The sequence below is a fragment of the Anser brachyrhynchus genome, assembly GCF_964034855.1.
Source record: "Anser brachyrhynchus genome assembly, chromosome: 8".
Classification (NCBI taxonomy): domain Eukaryota; kingdom Metazoa; phylum Chordata; class Aves; order Anseriformes; family Anatidae; genus Anser; species Anser brachyrhynchus.
Window position 1 is genome coordinate 2,071,881 of NC_137702.1, and position 18,254 is coordinate 2,090,134.

Here is an 18,254-nt window from a genome sequence, read left to right on the forward strand (position 1 = left end):
CAGCCATAAATCTGTACCGGGGACCTTTTGCTTTAGGAAAGGGGTTTTCATCGCCGCGTGGCTGGGGGCAGAGGGGTGGCAAGCTGTTCTGGCAAAGCAGCATCAGGTCTCTGCAGCTCACTCCTGACCTTAGGCAGGCCAAAAACTAAATAATTATTTAATTGCCAAGCTCTTCTGGCCCAGATCTTTAATCATCATTTAAAGCTTGAAGTCAGTCACTGCGTGCGTCTTTTCACCACAAGCCCCAGCCTGTGCTGTGTCTCCTGCCCACCTATGCGTGCGTCTCCCAGCGCTGCCTTGCCAGCTTTGATTTGGGAGAACTAACAGCAAGTCTGTTCCTTGGCTCCCCCATCACATCCATTCTTCTTCGCAGAGCGACATCGCTGACAAGCCGCTACTTTCAATATTGAAATGAGTTTCTCTGCTGAGAGGCAGCTTTGTAAAAGTAGCACCAGAAAGTTTTGTGTTTGGTATCTGTCCTTAGTGCTCTGCTCGGGTTTAAAGACTTAAACGGATGTTTTAAAAAACATTTTAAAAATGAAATTAGCTCAGTTTGCATTCGGAAATGACCCGTCCGTGACTGTGCAAAGAAGCACCGTGCACTGCGGGTGGTAACAGGCCAGCCAAGGCGCTCTATTTATGGCTGCAGTACAAGCAGGGGTGTGCGCTGCTGGGACCTCGACCACGCGCAGCCTCAGCACAGCCCAGAGACCTCGCTGGCCGGGGCTTCTCATCAGCATTAAGAGCCCCCCAGGATCTCCCTTCCTCCACCTCCCTCCACCGTTTGCTTTTCCATTCACGCCCTAGCAGCGGGGCACTGCATTCTTTCATAAGCCATTGAGGCTGATTTTCAGATTTCCTAGTGAGAGTTTCTCAGTGCCTTCCCCTGCTTTGCTGATGACAGCTCTTGCATAAGAAGCTCCTGATGGGTCATAATTAATTAGAGTCTCACACAGACAATTCCCTTTTTTTTATTTAGGATAATTACTGAACTGAATGACACCTGCCAAAACCAAGCGGGCACGGGGTCAAGCATGGAACTCGGTGCTTTATCACATCAGGGCCTTGAGATTTCATTCCAGCCTGGACAAAATTAACTCCCGTTGCTTTCCCAGCAGAAGGAAGGATGGAGGAACGGGACATGCAGTAGAAATCTGCATTTTAATTAGGTGTTCTGCAGTAGGGAACACAGAAAGTGGAATATCCACAGCAAAAGCACAGTCTGGGTAACTATTTGCAGCATATACTGTTCAGCTCTGTATTTTTAAAACTAAGACCCACAGAAAGGTTTCTCTGAAGCTTTGGGGAGCCCGGGGAATGCCTCTTGTGACTGTGAGGGGCAGGGAGGGCTCTCACAGCACCCCTGCTCCGTGCCACCCCGCTGCCGGCCTGCGCTGCTCCTGGGCCCAGGCTCCCCTTTCCTCCTCAGAGAATTGCTCACAATCGTTAAGGGACCGCTTTTATAACCAGCAGATGTGATTCACCACCAGGTAATGCTCTTAGGTGACAGGTTCCTCCAGGGCAGGGATATTTTGTTCGCTCTCAGCCTCTGTGGGGCAGGACTTCCCCGTGCCACCACCAAGAAGGGCCTGGCTGCATCCCCTCTGCTCCCCCAGCTCTCTGCACCCATGGGTCAGCTCCCCCAGCTCTCTGCAGCCAGGGGCAGCTCCCCCAGCTCTCTGCACCCAGGGGCAGCTCCCCCAGCTCTCTGCAGCCAGGGGCAGCTCCCCCAGCTCTCTGCACCCAGGGGCAGCTCCCCCAGCTCTCTCCTCCCCAGGCCGAGCAGCCCCAGCTCCCCCAGCCCTCGGTGCCGGGTGCTCCGGGCCCTCCACCACGGCCTCCCCGTGCCGAGGCCTAGCGTAGCGCTGCTGGGCCAGGAGGCCTGGGGTGCTGGGGGCAGCTGGGGCCTGGCTGGGTGCTGCCATCCTCCCCCAGCACCTCGCAGCTTTCTTTGTACGGAGAGATGCATAAAAGGCTCTGTCCTGTCTCCTCCTGCCCCATCTCCCTGGCCCCATCCATCCGCCCAGGTGAGAGCAGGTCCCCGAAGCAGAGCCCCGCGCTGGCAGAGCCCCGCAGCAGCCGACGCAGAGGGAGGGATTCGGTCCCTTCACCCAACACCAGGTGACAAATGACTGAGGATGGGAGCAGCCGAGAGCACAGGGAATGCTCCAGCTCTGTCACCAAAGACTCACATTCAGGCTGAAGCCAGGTGTGAGCCTTGTCCCTGCCCGGGACCAGCTGCAGGCTGGTGGCACCTACATCTAGGAGCCTCCTGACAAAATCATCGTGCACCATACAGCAGCTCCGTCATCTCCAAGGTCCAGTCACGGCAAACTGCAAAAAAGGAACTCTGAAGATTTTCCCCTTTTAAATAACAGCTCGGCGACCAGGTTCATCCACGGGAACCCCCGGGCAGGGGCAGGACTGCCTCTCACACAAAGCCTCTGAAAACTCAGACAGACAAACAGCTACTCAACGTTAACATCTACAACAAACATTTTATTCACAAAAATAATTACAAAATTCTTCTGATGCTGTTGGGAGGTGGTGTTTCGAGTTATATTCTCATCAGTGGGAAATGATTACTGTAAATGTTCCAGAAGTGAACGCCACATTTGGAAAAGAAATTAGTTCACAGTTTATGCAAGAGGAAAAGAAAAACACAGAACCCATTTTACTGCAGACTTTCAAATCCAAGGCTGATTAGACAGGTCAATGACTCAAAGACAGACTAACAAATGTACAAAATGTGGAAAACAATTTCTTGCTGCTTCACACATCAGTCGCACTAAAAAAAAAACGGGCAGTTAACTTTAGCTGCAAATGACCTGTAAAAGAAATAGCAAAACGTATTAATTTTCTTAGATAAATGAGCTAGACTCCTGAATGCTCTTCAAAATTAATTTGCAGGAGGTTAATATTGGGGCTTAATATGTACTTCTGAAGCTGCACACGGATCCTCCTAATTGCTTTTCCTGTTTAAACCAAAAGGCCTTTCCTTGCCACAGAGCCACGGCAAAAAATGTAAAAGAAAAGTGTCTGCAAAATGACCAACTTACTAGCACTGGTAGAAGAGGGGGCTAACACCGAGTTATTTGTAGCTGAGGCACAGGTGTATTTATAGGAAAGCACTGACGGTTTCACTACTAGAAGGTAACAGAAATATGTAGCCAGTGCCTGGGTGTGTGGTGGTGCTGTGCCCCCGGGATGTCCGAAAGGTGTTCCTGCGGCACCTCCCTTCCCTCGCCGTGCCGCAGGGAGGCAACAGCCAAGATCCAGCCCCGGTTCGAAGAGCAGGGGCCTGGCACACGGAGCCAGACACAAAGCCGCTGAGGGAAAGCAGAAGGGTTGTCTGCCTGGCAGCTCTGCCGCGAGAACAGCCCTCTGAAATCACAAAACACCCGTGCCCTGACACCTGCCCATCTCTGTCACCCCCAGGAATAAGCAAACGAGATTTGCTCCCGCATAAAGAAAGCAAGGACATAGGCTGCCCTGTGAAAAAAAGGAGACTGCTGTAAACACGGAATAAAACGTTACCTGACGTGGCACGGAAGGCGCTCAGCTTTGTTAAATGAGTAAATTGACCTGAAACTGAAGGGAAAAAAATCTCGGTGAGAAAAGGCAGCTGTAGCTGCCCCAGCTCCCCATTTCCTCTCCCAGCCAGCGGCTGGCCGTGGGCAGAGCAGAGGCAGCAGCTGGGGGATGCAGGGCATGCAGGCTTGGGCCTCACACAAAAGTGAAGAAAAGTGAAGAGCGGGATCAAATTCCTGTTTGATAGCTCTGAGCCACATCAGAGCCCTGCATGGAGGGGACAGGATTTAACTCCTGCCTTTTCCCACGGGCTGCAGCCCAGGAAAGCCCTCCTGGAGTCGCTCTGCGGATCGCTCCCATACTTAAGGGTGCTCCCGTGCCAGCAGTTACTGGATGAGGACTCGCCACAAGCACTCGGCGATAAAATCAGTGCAGGTTTTTCATTTCTCAAGAAAGATCTTCAAATGCAACCAGACAACTCTGCAGGACACGATAATTAAAGGAACCCACGCTCCGTGACGAACCATGCGTTTATTATCCCGGTTTATGGAGCCGTATGGCCCCTTCCCTTCCCAGCAGCCAGGTTTGGCAGACGGGGTGCTGCTGGGCCCAGGGAGGGGCTCTCCAAACAGAGGCGGCGCGATTGCACTGTGGCAGCTGTTACAAAACCACGGTTCGAGCGTTCACATCACCTCACATCCCAGGTTAACGACAAGGCTGACAGGTGAGAATCGAGGTCTTCCACCCCCAATCCTGATGCGGCGCACGAGGGGTCCCTGTGGGGCTGCTGGGGAGGTGCGGTGGGGCAGCAGAGCCTCGCTCACTGGCTTCATGCGCCCAGGGGACGCCGGGTCTGGTGGGCAAACGCCAGGGAGGCAGGAGCCAGCGCCCGGGCAGCTCCCGGGCCCCGCAGGCTGTGCCGCGTCACATCCACACACCGGCAGGAGTGGATTTTTCTTCAGAGGCGTTCTAGGTTTAGCACTCTCCAGGCAGATAACCACAGCTTCACTTTGCTCCTGTTGCTGGCTTTGGAAGCACGGCTTACTCCAGCAGAGCAGCCTTCACGGTACCTGCAACAAGGCTGCCCAACCCTACCGGAGCCTTTGCAAGACTTCAGGCTCGTCCCTGCAGCTCCAATCACACTTCCTGGTGACAAGGAGCTTTGGTCAACTACCTCCCTGCACACCCCATTTTTCTGAAACAACCACACCAGACTTGTGTCATGTCAGCATTCAAAACACAGACACCCAGCAAGAGCCAGGTCAGCAGCTTGTTTGAGAAAAAGTTGCATTTTTTTTTTTAAATTGTCTTAAATTGAAAGTGCAACCATATACTTGCTTTGGTCCCTTCTGCTCCATTGGATTTCTTATCACTAATATATTAAAATATTTCCACACACCCACTGTTTACTATTGTTGCTGAATTTTGCCCTTTTGTTTTTAATTCCCTAAGTAAGTTTTACAGAAATTTAGCTCTGGAATACACAGTATTTTCACCTTTCTTAGCTTTTCAAAATAGTTCTTTGAAAAAGTACGTATACAAAAATATTTATTAGCTATGAAGTAGAAAAAAATATATTTGGCTTGCAAGTAAGTGTGTGGTTTTGTTTACCTACAAACACAGCTGGGATGCAAGATCTGATTTTCCTCCTAGCCAAAGCTGAACTGAGCATGGCTCATGAACTGACTTCATGTCCGGACAGCCACTGCAGATCAAAAATACAGGATTCTTGGATCAAATTACTGCCTTTTCTACTGCGGTTCTTACAAATTAGATTTGGAAGAGATGTTAGTTTTACCGCAATACCATTTGTACTAGGATCTCATGGTCAACAAAAACATGGGCGCTTTACTTCCAAGCGCACGCTTTCAGCCAGGTAACACCCCGCGGTTGTGCAGCCCCAAGGATTTTGACTCTGTTCCTCTTGCTGCAGCGCCACAAGTCCTTGCCTAGCAGAACGGTCGCTCCTTCAGGGCATCTTCGATGTGTTGAGGCACCGCTCAGCACAGGCCTCTGCCCTCACAGCCCTTCTTACAGCTCTTTGATGCTGCTGCTGAACATTTCTCATTTTACCGTAAAAGAGACAACGTAAAAACAGCCCCAGGGTTGCCTCCACTGGTCATGGCCTCCCTTTCAACCACTGAAGGGCAGGATTCTGACGGCTTTCTCGTATGGACCATCTGTGTACCCACAGGCTCAATTAAATGCAGGTGCCAGCAAAGCAATCAATACATCAGGATTTTGGAGAAACAAACGAACAAAAAAAGCCACTGGTACTTGTACAGGATCCGAGTTTGTACACATCAGAGTTTCTCCCCCCCAGACAAAATGTAGGCACCTTCTGTTTCAATATGCTCTTTAATGCTATGGATTAGGTCACTCCTTTCTGTCTCGCCCTCGGACTGCCCAATAAAACCTAGAGCAAGAGCGAGCTCTTTCACTGCTGTTGGCCAACATGTTAAATAGAGATTTTTTTTTTCCTCCTAAATGGAGAGAAACGTGTGCACGGGTCTGTACTGCCAACAGATGAGCTATGCCCCCAAAGATGTTTGGCAGTGACAAACTGGAAGGAGCCCGCTGGTGCAGAACTGGCTGCAAGCCACAAGAAGGCTGTACAGTGTCATTCAGCAAGTGCTTGAAACCAGAGCTGTTTTTATTCAGGGGACATTGCTTGAACCCTTCCCAGCCGTTTAATAGTGTTTGGGAATCTCCACGCCCAGCTCCTCTGCCTCTCCCAGCTGGAGGAAGGCTCCTGCCACACGCTGAGGCCACCCAGCCGGGGCTGCTGTGCTCTGCCCGCACACGAGCCGCGGGAGCAGCACCAGGTACGGCTCCTGAGGGCTGGCAAAGCTGCCCACGGTCCCATCCTGGCACAGCCCGCAGCACGGAGCCTGTTTGGGTCCCAGCCAGTCCTCACCGCAACGCCTGTGGCACAAAGTCCAATGGCAAGGGCAGTTCTGCACCGGGGTGCTCGGATGTGCGCGTAACAGGAATAAACTATTTGGCACCAGAGGCTAATTTGAATATATTTATATATCAAATATATAAAGGAAGGCCCCTCATGTGAAAATTAGGTCAATTAGGTCGAGAAACGGTATTTCTTCCTGCTGAAATCCTGGGACTCAAGTACAGGATTAATCACCCAACTTCCAAACAGGAGAGCCCCTGAAAGAAGTCAGGAGAGGGAAAATGGGGGAACACATCAACACCTAAAAAGCCACAATGAGCATCAAGTTGTGGTGTGATGACTTAAGAGCTGTTCTCTGCGGCGTCTTGCACCTTGGCAGCAGGCATCTGGAACTGAGGCATGTACGGCACAATGGCGTTATACTTAAAGCTACTTTGGATAAATGCATTTAAATTAGGAGGCGTGTTCTGAAGGAACCCCACGTCTCTGAGCAGATCAGCTGCGTGGAACTGACACATCACTCCGGAACTCTCCGTTAAAAAAATGTCACTCTCTCTTTTTCCAAGGGATGCTATCCCTAGGTAATAGAGGCTTCGCTCAGGACTGCCTCCATCTGTGAAAGTGTCATCCTGATCTGAAGGCTCTGAAAACCCCTCTGAAGAAATCAGGGAAAGGGAAAGAGTCTTGCTGGGCCGACTGCCAGGCTGATCAGGCAGCAGGAGAAAAGCCTGGTTTCCCACCTCCCAAGAGCTACTTGAGAAAGCACCTGCAACTAAGGAATCTTCGGCTAAGAAGCATCTCTCAAAACAACTCCTGAGATTCTTCTTCTCTTCGTAAAGCCCACTGGATCTGGAGTTGCTGATAATAGTAGCATATTTTATGTCGGACTGCCTTGTAATTTCTCCAGCGATGTGGTCATTGTGAAAGCTCCCAGAGAAGCTGCTGCTAGTGAAATGGCTGCTAGAACAAGCAGAGTCGTGTTCAGAGTCTTGAATTTTTGTAAACATTGAATTAATTACTAAAAAATCTTGCGTATCTTCTTGTTTCAACGCTTTGGTAACACTGATGTCTTCCAGCACTATTTCTGGTTCCAGAAGAAGAGGCTCAAATGACATTGCTTCGGGGTGCTTGATAAAAAGGTGCTCAAAAGTTTCAGGCTAGAAGAAAAGATATATTTTAATGCTCATCTACTACTTAATAGCTTTATTTCAGTATGAAGTTACTGATTTTAAGAATCACAGACAAAACCTCCACCGTTTTAGTCAGAGCATATAATTGAAAATACCCTAAAATCATCTCCCCTTTTCTTTACGTCTGTGTGTTGGTGAAGACTGAGGGGAAAGACAAAGCGAGAACCTCTTTGTGGGGCAAGTGCTGCAAAGCAAGCGTGTTGTGAAGCGCTCAGTACTCCAGCCACGACAGCGTATGGTTTAAGCTGAAATACAAGCAGCCGAGTGGTCCCAAACGTTTCGACATTAATCAACATGCACGTATTGTTAAAAACACACGCGAGTGCTTTGCAAGACAAAGATCTTATACCCTTAGATTTTCTTGGCTTTTTATTTAGACTGTATAAACAAATCATCTTAAATCATATACAGGCCAACTAAAATAACTTCTCCTGCTAGGATTATGTTATTTGGGGTCAAATTCAGTCTTTCCGTTGTGTTTTTAAGCATTCCCATCTACGTAACAGCTGTATGTCTGAACTGCACAAAGAGAAACATGTTTATTTTGGAGAAATGTGTGCTTTGCTACTACCTAATCTATATACATATAAAATATACAACAGCATGAGCTGAACAGAACAGGAACTCCTAGCTACAAAGGAAAAATCACTTGAAAAAACTTGTATTTCCTAAGGAATTCAAGACAAATAGATTAAAACAGATTTTGTGTATATTAGCAAACCATATTTTACAGCAGGAAAGCTGCCAGAACAACTAGGAACGTGTCAAAATACTTAAACTGGTACACAATTATAGAAAGAGCGTACTAACTTCCACGGCTCGGGCTGCTGCTTCAGCCTAGCTACCAGCAGTGACAATGCCCTCGTGTGGCAAAGCCTGTGAGCAGGTTTCTGCCTGCTCTGGTACTTGCCCCCACGAGCCCATCGCCTTCCCACCCTGGCATCTCTCCCAGGCTTCCGACCGTGTCGGGCAGCACATAAAAAATTGGCCAGCTATTGAAAGGAGCTGAGGAGTGCTACGATGCTGCGCGTATGAAGCCGTAACAACCCTAACTTACACTGCCCACTGACAGCCACCTGCTCCCTCACAGGCTTGCTAGGGACTTGCACAGGCACTGCTGTGGCCAGCAGACAAGTGGTCCGGGCAGGGGACACTGCCCCAGCAGCATTTTCCAAGAGGAGACAGAGGCCAGCCGGCAGCTTCGGAACAACCAGACCCCCACACGGCCCTCCTGCCACAACTACCCTCCTGCAACCGGCAGCTGGTTTGTCCTGAGCAGGGATGGTTTATCTCCTTCCAAAATCTGCTTCCTTCTTCACCCCCGCCTCCAGTATCTGTTCTTACAAATGCATATAGGCACCACAGAAAACACGTCAATAGCATTGCCTGCAGAGACTAAATCCGTCGCGTTCAAAGACAGGTAGGCTGTTTGGCAAAAGCCTCCACCTGCCAGCTCAGATGTCACTTATTAAAACAAGTTAGATCAAATACAATGTATAACCCAACATCCTGAGAGAACAAAACATCAAGAATTACAGAGTAAGCTGGGTGAACAGCGCTGGATTTCCACAGTATATACACGTATGGAATAATCTGGGCACAAAGTGTGCTGAACAGCAGGCCGAGCAGTTCTGTAAAACTCAGGACGAAAATCACAATCCCAGGCCATCAGTTCCCAAACTCTGCTGACCAGATGAAACGGGATCCAAACAAAGAAGGCATTTCAAGCAATGTTGTGTTTTGCCCTCCTGGTCAGTCTAGGTTTTACCTTGCATTTGTCACAGACTTGTCAGAAGCAAGACTATCTCTGTACGCCAGTTACCACGCCTGAGACAGGTTCAAGTCGAAAATATTTTGCACTCTAGTTGCTAAACACAGATACAGCGAAATATGTTGTTGGCCTAATTCCATCAAGACCAGATTGTGACTGTACAGGCTTTTAGCTTTATACGTTGCAAGTAACCCCATGGACTTAGTAGGGTAATTTAGATATGCATCATTCTTTGAAGGATTTACATGAATTTTCTTGGAAAGCATGTGTACTTGTGCTTTAGTATTCTACAACAGCAGCCACTAAAACTTTGTTTATTTTACTGAGCAAGTAACAAATTTTCATGGTTCTGACATTATGTAAAAGCTCGCAAGACTGAATCTCGATGCAAGATTTGCCTGTTTTAAATTGTGATTTTAATGTCTTGCTACTGTAAGCAATACAATCCCGATAAAGGAATACTCTATAAATGCAGTTCAGGAGTACCATATACCAATACGCTGTACTGGACATACAAAGTAATGATTAGATGTTGACTGAAGGATTTAGTACGGCTATGTACCACGACAAAATGTGTTCCACAGCAGATGCCTTCAGAAAGACATCAAAACTTTCTAGTAGTGGTATCCAGGCCGTTTGTGTAATCAATGGTTATTACAGTGAGCGGAAAATACCATACCAGTCCTGTGCACTGCTTTCGCTAGTGGAAATTGCATGCATACGTACAAATGCAGAATTGGACCCTAAACACGGTGCTTTGAAGAACGTGTTTCAGCCTCGGACATCAGGAAACTAGCAAGAGGTGATCATGCTCATCTGGGGACAGGCACTATGCCTTCAGTGCAATTAACATTAAGCAGTGTTTTCCAGTAAGATTAGTACACCATACCAAAGAGGCATGTTTTCTACTACGTAACAAGCTGTCAAAAATCATGTCAAACTTCAATTTCTTTCATACTTGCATGCATCATTTCTTTCCAATTAATTATGGAACAAGGCATATGAATACGGAGCAGTATCACCAGGGTGTCAGCGTGGGCATGACTTTCCCCTCCTAGTTAAAAACATCATCAACTTTGATACACTTATTTTGGCTCTAGCAGTTGGTGAGGAGAATCATTTCCAGTGTGTCAAATCCACCATGCAAATTTCATACACCTTTGCAATCTGGAATAATAAGGATCGTCTCGAGCTCCTATCACTACAGATGAAAAGATGAAACAGACAAATACAGGTGCGCTGGTGCAACTGATACTCCTGCAACTCACAGCTACTTGTTCAAAGAGCCCAGCCCCTCTCAGGATGCAGCCATGGAAGCAGACACGTCAGCCCGGTCTGGGGTTTAACGAACTGCACAGGGACAGCACACTTCGCTTTCTAGACCAAGCCAAGAGGCACAGGCTCTGCTACCGCCAGCCACTGTGACTGCTGCCGCAAGGCTGGAGAACGCCTGATCGACCTCTGTCAGACCACGACTGCACCTTCCCCAACACAGATGTAACGTCAGATTATTCAGGCATCTGCACTGACCTGGCTGCATGTTTAAATGACAATGAACGAAGAAGCCAGGTAAACAGCATGCATATTGGAATTTCAAGGAAAAATCAAGCAAGGCACAAGGCACAGTTTCTGCATTCTCTGAGTTGCTGCTGCACCCAGATATATATATACATATAATTTCAGAAGACCTTAACGGAAGAACCCGGTACTTGCACAAATACAAGATCCGATCACCTCGATGTGCCTGGAGTCAGTGGAAACTCCTAAGCTACCTCTCGACTAGAACAAACAAATATTTCATTAGAAAAATTTTAAAAAACAACAAAAAACACTTTAACGTGAAGCCAACAGCTAGGCAGATCTTGCTTTCAACTGGATAAATCCCAAACCTGTCTGATATCTCTGCTTCCACGGCTGCGTCCTGGGAAAGGCCTTTCAACTCCTCTTTCAACTCCTTTTGAAGGCCGGGGCTTGAAAGCATCGAGCCCGTTGCTAGTCACAGCCTTAGTCAGCAGGGCACTAAAAACACCAAATCTAAAGTGTTTCTGCCTACGCAAGTGACAAACCATCTTTTGATCTGTAACATGGCACTTACTCCTAATTTTTGCAAGGGTATTTTAGATTTTTGACAGAGCTACTTCCAGGATTCATTATATTTAAGCAAATCAGCATTGTATTGTATCTGTTTCCTGTCTTCTGAATATAAATAGAAAAATCTTCTAATAATTCTGTATAGGAAGCCTGGGAGCTGGCCCAGTGGTTCTGCAGGCAGTGACCATTAGACTTCAAAGAATGTCCATTCTCTGTTTAAATGAAATGAAATAAAGTTAAAGATGAGAAAAGAAACCTTCACTGGGAATGCAAATTAAATACCTGAAAAAAAAAATCTTCTGCCATGAGGTGCTCTTTCTTTTAGTAGTAACAGGCCTGAATTTAGATTATTGTTTCAGCAATTACCCACTGTCAACCCGTAAGACCGTGAGAAACTTTGTTTTCTGCTGCAAACCGGCTAAGTCCATGTAAAGGCTCTTACCTGCCACAGCCCATCACATCACAGCTCTTGATTCATGTGCTGAGAGGCAGTTTACCCCAGCAAAATATATGGCCACTGATGCAAATGTGGCACTCAATGAGATAAATGAGCATTACACCTATGGGGCACACTCTGATTCTACAACTGATTTACCAATAGCCCTGAAATTTAAACACCCCTCCATTCAAGAGAGATGCTGGTCTCTGGTCCTAGCCCATTTCTGCAGCTGACAGATCTGCTGTATTACTAACTTCAGAGGTTCCAGGTAGCTTCATTCAAGCAATTCAGGTAGGTTTTGGTCTACCCAATACGTAGAGTTCAGTACTGAGCAAAGAGCAGCCTGACCCACAGGGTGGGGGAAGAAGCATCACCAGGGAAATGCATACCTTCTGAAAATTAACTCCTTGTGCCCAGGAGCAATTCTTGGGGTTTGGAACATCTTCCCAAAACAGTTTCTTCATTCTGAAATATTAGGTAAATTCTGGAGTTGGTACTGTTCTCATACATTCTGTACTTTTGCTATGTCAGAAAGGGAACATGTGTGATTTTATTTATCTAGAACAGTGTGACAATGAAACGATCATTTCAGATATTCTAGATGGTCAAAATTCAATAGAAAAATAACAAAGTGAGATATCATATGGCGGTTTTGTAAATTATGAAACATACAGGCAGTCTTTGCTGAGTAAGACCCCAACCCACATTCCACAAAACTCAGATTATTTTTTTTAATTGGCTTTATTTGCAATGACAATTAAATCTGGGACACACAGTGCTTCAAAGCACTTGACACTCATTAGCTTGTCCACAAAACACTGCAAAAGTAAGCAGTGTGTGGTACAGGCTGAAGTGGTATTTCCCAGGGAAAAAGAACAGCACTGATCATCACCTTACCACAAGGACACCAGCCCTGGAAGGTCTGACTTTTACAAGGTAACAAGCCTGTGCACTCGAGACATTTAAATTCTTGGTGCTGTATTCCAGAGTCTGCTGCCTTTGAGTACATTTCAAAAGTACAAATGATAAAAATAATTCCTAGCTTTCCCCAGAAAGACACTGGCCACCAGTTCAGCAGACAGCCAGCTAAGCTGCATCACCTTCGGAAGGCCGTGACTTTTATATAAAAATGAACTTACCTTTGCTGTGAAATCAGCAATGCTCCAAGCAACAAAACCAAGGTTGAAATAACTATTGGCAGAACCATATAGAGGCTAGCATTATTCTGGTTTTCATATCCATCTGGAACTAAAAGGGATGCAGATAATGCAGGAGAAATAATTTTTCTGAAAAGTTTGTAAACGGGAAATAACGAACATTTATATAAACAGTAGAAGCAACAGCGCAAGCCCTCCCTCAAAAAAAAAAAACCTTGATAAAGTTTTATTGCAGATCAATGAACCTTGAGAACAAACAGACAAAAGGGAATGAATTATTTTAAATAGAGGTGACTCCTCCATCGCTGGGGGAGGTCCCCCCTGCTCCCTTGTTATTGGGGAATGAAATCAGAGCACATAAAATAAGAGAATAGCCCGTAATTGGAGAACGAAGAATCACAGAGACCTAGGATCTCAGCTGTTAAGTTAAGATGATGGGAATTCAGTTGCCTCCCTCCCTCAATTAACTTCACACAGTTTTCAAATTAAAGCAACTGAAATCTCGAGCAGTTTATAGATGTATTAAAGTTACCTTATTACTGACTTTCTTCTGATAAACTACAGACTTCTTCCACATTTAAACTTAACTTTTACTATCAAGCTCCTATTTCATAACATGAAGAAAGATGCCGTAAGTCACCTTTGGTAAATTCATCTGTCACTCTGGATTTGCCAACTCCTCCAGCAAACACGGGGTACAGGCTGAAGTGGTACTTCTCAATAAGAATAAAGTGATCTGGAAAGAAGAAGTCAGCCTTTTGAATCAAAACTATTACCCTGCTATTAAACAGTGACCTCCAGAGAGGCTCTGGTCACATATCAGAGTTCAGACCAGCCCAGAGGGGTCATAACAAAAGCCGTCTTTTATAGATATGCACTTTAATATCAAAAGATTAAAACTATTAATCTTTACAGCATAATCTAGCATTATTTTTTTCAATGGAATTAACACCTTTATGCAACTATTATAAAATTTTCTAAGATTAAAGCCAAAAATGCAGATGGAATTAACACATATTAACTTACATAATTAGCTGGTATGGTCAGTATTCCAGAACTAATTTTATCGTATTGCCAAAAAATGAACACACACCTGAGCTTCATTCTTTGTCAACCTGGATTATGAATGCAACAGTCAGTCCTTTACAGTCAGTCCACTAACGATAATTAAAAATTGTTCTACTGTTCCTTACCATAAAAAAAATATAAATCACAAACAGAGAGAGGGGGAAGAAGTGTAAGAACTCAGAAAAATGCTAGATTTTTCTATTCAATAACAATTAACATAATGCATTACATTTTCAAGTACACACTCACCATAAATATAATATTTACTAGTATTCGGAGGAACTCGCACCCATTTCATCTCCTCTTCTTTGTTAAGGTTTTTCCATTCAATAACAAAAGACGTTATCACATATGTGTGAGGTGAAAGCGTCCAAGTCAAAATCACACAAGTGCTGTTCACTGGATAAGCAATGAGTGACTGCACAGCATTCACTGCCAGAACAAGGACAAAAGAGTGAATTACGTGAACTCTGACAGAGGTGAGATGAGAGCTGGCTTAGCAGGAGAGGTGTATGCTGTAAAATGCATGACAGTTTTGGAGCTTCGCTATTTACTTCTTTAGTTTTTTGTGTTTTTGTTTGTTTTTATCTTTATACAATAAAGCTTGATCCTTAGTTCACGTAAGCAAACTTAATTCTCTTTAAGCCAGTGAAGAGTGGTTCACACCAACTAATCCCGAACACTAAACAGACCAAGTTTCTTACCAAACATTAAACAAATAGCCTGGTTCTCACATGTACCGCCTTAATTATCAGTGCTTAGCTAAGAAATTATCAACAAATGGACTGTCAACATTTAGCTAGTAAAACACGCACTGGGAGCCTGTAAGCTAAATCCCAGTAAATCTCTCTAAGTAACATACCCAGATCACAATCCAGGCAAACAAATGCTTCCCCTTACATCTGCTACCAACTACAGGCTTTCCAGAACAACCAGAAAGACTTTTACCTATAAAAATGCTTCTAAAATTGCATTACAGCTGTAAAGTTCTATTCATAGACTGCAGTAACGTTTCCCACATTATACATTTGCATATGAATGTTACACAGTTGAAATTGTCAGAACCGATAGCCTTTATTTTATTAATAAAGCAGAATGCAGCTGAACCGATGAAAAGGCTGCCCAGGGAGTAAAGCCAAACCTCTGAGAACTATGCATTCTGGCACCCTGTCAGGTGAGCAGCCAGAGAAATTAAACCACATTTCATTTTGGAAACAACAAAACATTCCCTAGCAGGAATGCTGGGTGTTCCCAAGACAAAGAGGATGAAAGATCAGTTTTACAGTATGATTTCATTTTTATTTGATCAATTACTTTAGATTCTGTTAGTGAAGGACAACTGTTAAGGACGACTTTTTTCCCAATCTAAAGTTCATTACAATTTTCACATGATAGAAATTTCATTTTTCAAATAGATCTGTTGGAGAGATACAGAATCTGATTCCCATAATACAGGTGAACATATCATGATTTTTCTTTTAACAAAGGGATTTTTATTACAAAGAAAGCTTTGCCCAAAAGCATTACAAGAATTCCTAACATATTCCACATCGCAAAATGGTAACTAACTGGTGTTCTTACCTGTGCTCAATTGCTGTGATAGAGTTAAATTAAAATTAATTGAAGAAACTCCAATTGAATTCATGGCTAAAACTGTAATGGTATGTGTGTGTTCGGTCCATGGAAATAAACAGGTAGTGCCTTTATCGACATATTCTGACCACGTGGTGTTTTCCGATGTTTGATGCTTTATAATGTATCGGCTCACACTGCACAATGAGTGATTCTTCATCAGTGGCTGCAGCAAACAGTGGCATTAATTAATTTTCCAGTCTTTGATTTCAAAAGGAAACATCATTTGGGCAGAAGGTGTTGGTTTTAAAGAGTTCTAAGAAAACGTGACCCAAGAAAGATATTTTATAGACATATATTTTAGCAAAGACACTGTAGTCCATTTAAAGACTTAACTTCTCTATCTGAAAGCTGGCACCCTCACTTGCTATCTTTCCATTGAAGGGGGGAGGAGGGGGGGAATACAAGGAAATATAAACTTTCACACTCCTCAAACAGTTCACAATTTTCTGTTAGCATTTTCCAGGACTGAAAAAAACAGATGACTGTTTGCACACCTAACATCGCTGCACAGACAAACAGGAGCGGCCAGCCACTGATGCACTTTTTCCCCTCTATCCTGCGTTAACCTTTTAACGCAGCTTTGCCCAGTTTACGTGCCATTGCCGAGGTGTTTGTACAGGCAGCTGTCTAGGACTCAGTGGCACATTCTGCTCAGAGAACTCGGTTAGCAGAAATTGGCAGCAAAAACCTGCAAGCATGCTGCAAACCAAGTCCTGTAAACAGTGACCACCCAAGGTTGCCTCTCAGGGCAGGGAGGCACGTGCTTATCATTATCATTTTCATTAATTCTACCAATGCTTTTGGGTCATGCATCTTTCAAAGTGAAAGACCAAAATCTAAGTGCTCTCACCTTCCACAGGAGGGTAACATTTTTCTGCCTCCTGGCTGGATCTTCAACAACAACTCTCCAAAACTCAGGGCCTTGTAAGGGAGCTGCAAGATTACAGTTTTGAAAGAACAGTGTCACATCTGAGTCTGAAACCGGACCGAGCATCAGAGCACGCTCTGAAAGCACACGTACCTTTGATATCTCTCACAACTGCATAAGCTGATCTGCTCCAGTTGCTCCAGTAACCTAAACCATCCAGTGCTCTGCAGCGGACCTGAACAACATACTCAACACAGAGTTTCTGAACCTTTATCATAGCTGATCTTGTTGGCACATTTGAAATTTCATACAGCTGTAACAGAAGTCGAAATAGTCAGAGTAAGAAAAAAAGGTTGTTTAGGCATTTGTTACGATCAAAACTCCTAAAAATAAATCAAGTGAAAAGTGGCCCCCTCAGTCACATCCTTTGCTAGATAATGCAATGCTCAGAGCTGTGATTCACTAAATACAACAAACTCCGTAAATCCTAGCTGACACACTAAATAACACTGCAACAATTCACACTTCAATACAGATTTTAAAAAAACAGTACCTCCCATGTTAGTTCTTCCCTGTTCTCAGCATACCGGATCTGAAATTTAAGATCATCGTTTGTAAACACAGGGTTTGTCCAGCTCACATTCAGCAGCCCATCATTTCTGGTGATCTCTGCTTTAATGTCAGAGGGAGGAAGTGGCTTCACTAGAAAATTGAAAAAAAAAAAAAAGACTAATATCTGCACTGACATTTCACATTAAATCAAGTCATTGTGGTCTACCTTCTTCCTTCCCAAGGGTGGCAGGTAACATCATGGCCTCTGCTACTCCAGGTAAAGTTGGATCATAAAGCAAACAACAATTCATCCCCTGGTACTAACGGCAAAAGATGCAGCCTGGCACTAATAGGGTGCCCCAGTATACAAAGTAGAAGCATATGTGGCCCAGAAAGGCAAATCTTCTAAAGGATGTGGAAAGTGCAGGTTTATACAAACATTAATGGAGATTTTATGTGAAGGTTTTATTTTACAGAAAATTTCATCAGAACTGAGCTTCTCCAACAAACTGGATGTGAATGTCAGAAAGCCCCAGTTTGCTAACAAAGCAAAGTTAGAATAAATTTGTTTTGATCACTTACCTGGTGAGGAAGGAGAAAGAAAAAAAAAAAAACTTGAAATAAGCTTTAAATCCTGGGCAAGGCCAGAATGCACAGGTTTTATTTTACGACAATACAGAGCATCCTCCATCCAATGTAGGTCAATTCCATTCATTGCTTTATCCTTGAAGGGCTGGCTTGAGTAAACCAGCCTCCTGAAGGTCTGTGGGCTGCTGCAGCTGATAGCCTGCACTTGCTAGCACTCCTCACTGGGCAGCATCACACAGAGCCCCTACCTCTCCCCAGAAGAACACAGCCAACCAACCTCTTACACCCCGCAGAGCACAGAAGCCCCTGACACAGACTAACAGTACAGCTGCCATGCAGGCAAGCGCCAGGTTTTTTGGCAAATTTTCTAAGCAGTAAAAGTGCAGGACCTCCCCCACCAACCCTTACACCACTTTTATTTCTGAAGCTCAAGGCTGCCAAACAATCCTCTTTGAA

At 45.0% G+C, this 18,254-nt stretch overlaps 1 protein-coding gene across 13 annotated transcripts in view; it reads right to left on the bottom strand.

Moving 5' to 3' along the window:
• Positions 1–2,478: 2,478 nt before the first annotated feature.
• LEPR (leptin receptor) overlaps positions 2,479–18,254 on the bottom strand; it is a 38,940-nt gene continuing 23,164 nt past the window's right edge. For 9 of the 13 annotated variants that reach the window (XM_080603357.1, XM_080603359.1, XM_080603356.1 and 6 more), the window contains 9 exons: positions 17,212–17,360; positions 16,812–16,971; positions 16,641–16,723; positions 15,737–15,953; positions 14,405–14,587; positions 13,728–13,823; positions 13,070–13,178; positions 12,320–12,395; positions 2,479–7,596 (listed from right to left, as the gene is read on the bottom strand). In XM_080603357.1, the coding sequence (XP_080459483.1) occupies positions 6,781–7,596; positions 12,320–12,395; positions 13,070–13,178; positions 13,728–13,823; positions 14,405–14,587; positions 15,737–15,953; positions 16,641–16,723; positions 16,812–16,971; positions 17,212–17,360 (1,889 nt within the window). In that variant the 3' untranslated portion in view covers positions 2,479–6,780. Of the gene's footprint in view, positions 7,597–7,980; positions 11,704–12,319; positions 12,396–13,069; positions 13,179–13,619; positions 13,824–14,113; positions 14,203–14,404; positions 14,588–15,736; positions 15,954–16,640; positions 16,724–16,811; positions 16,972–17,211; positions 17,361–18,254 lie in introns of those variants that run through there. The other 4 variants (XM_080603351.1, XR_013954581.1, XR_013954580.1 and 1 more) reach the window with 4 other exon arrangements.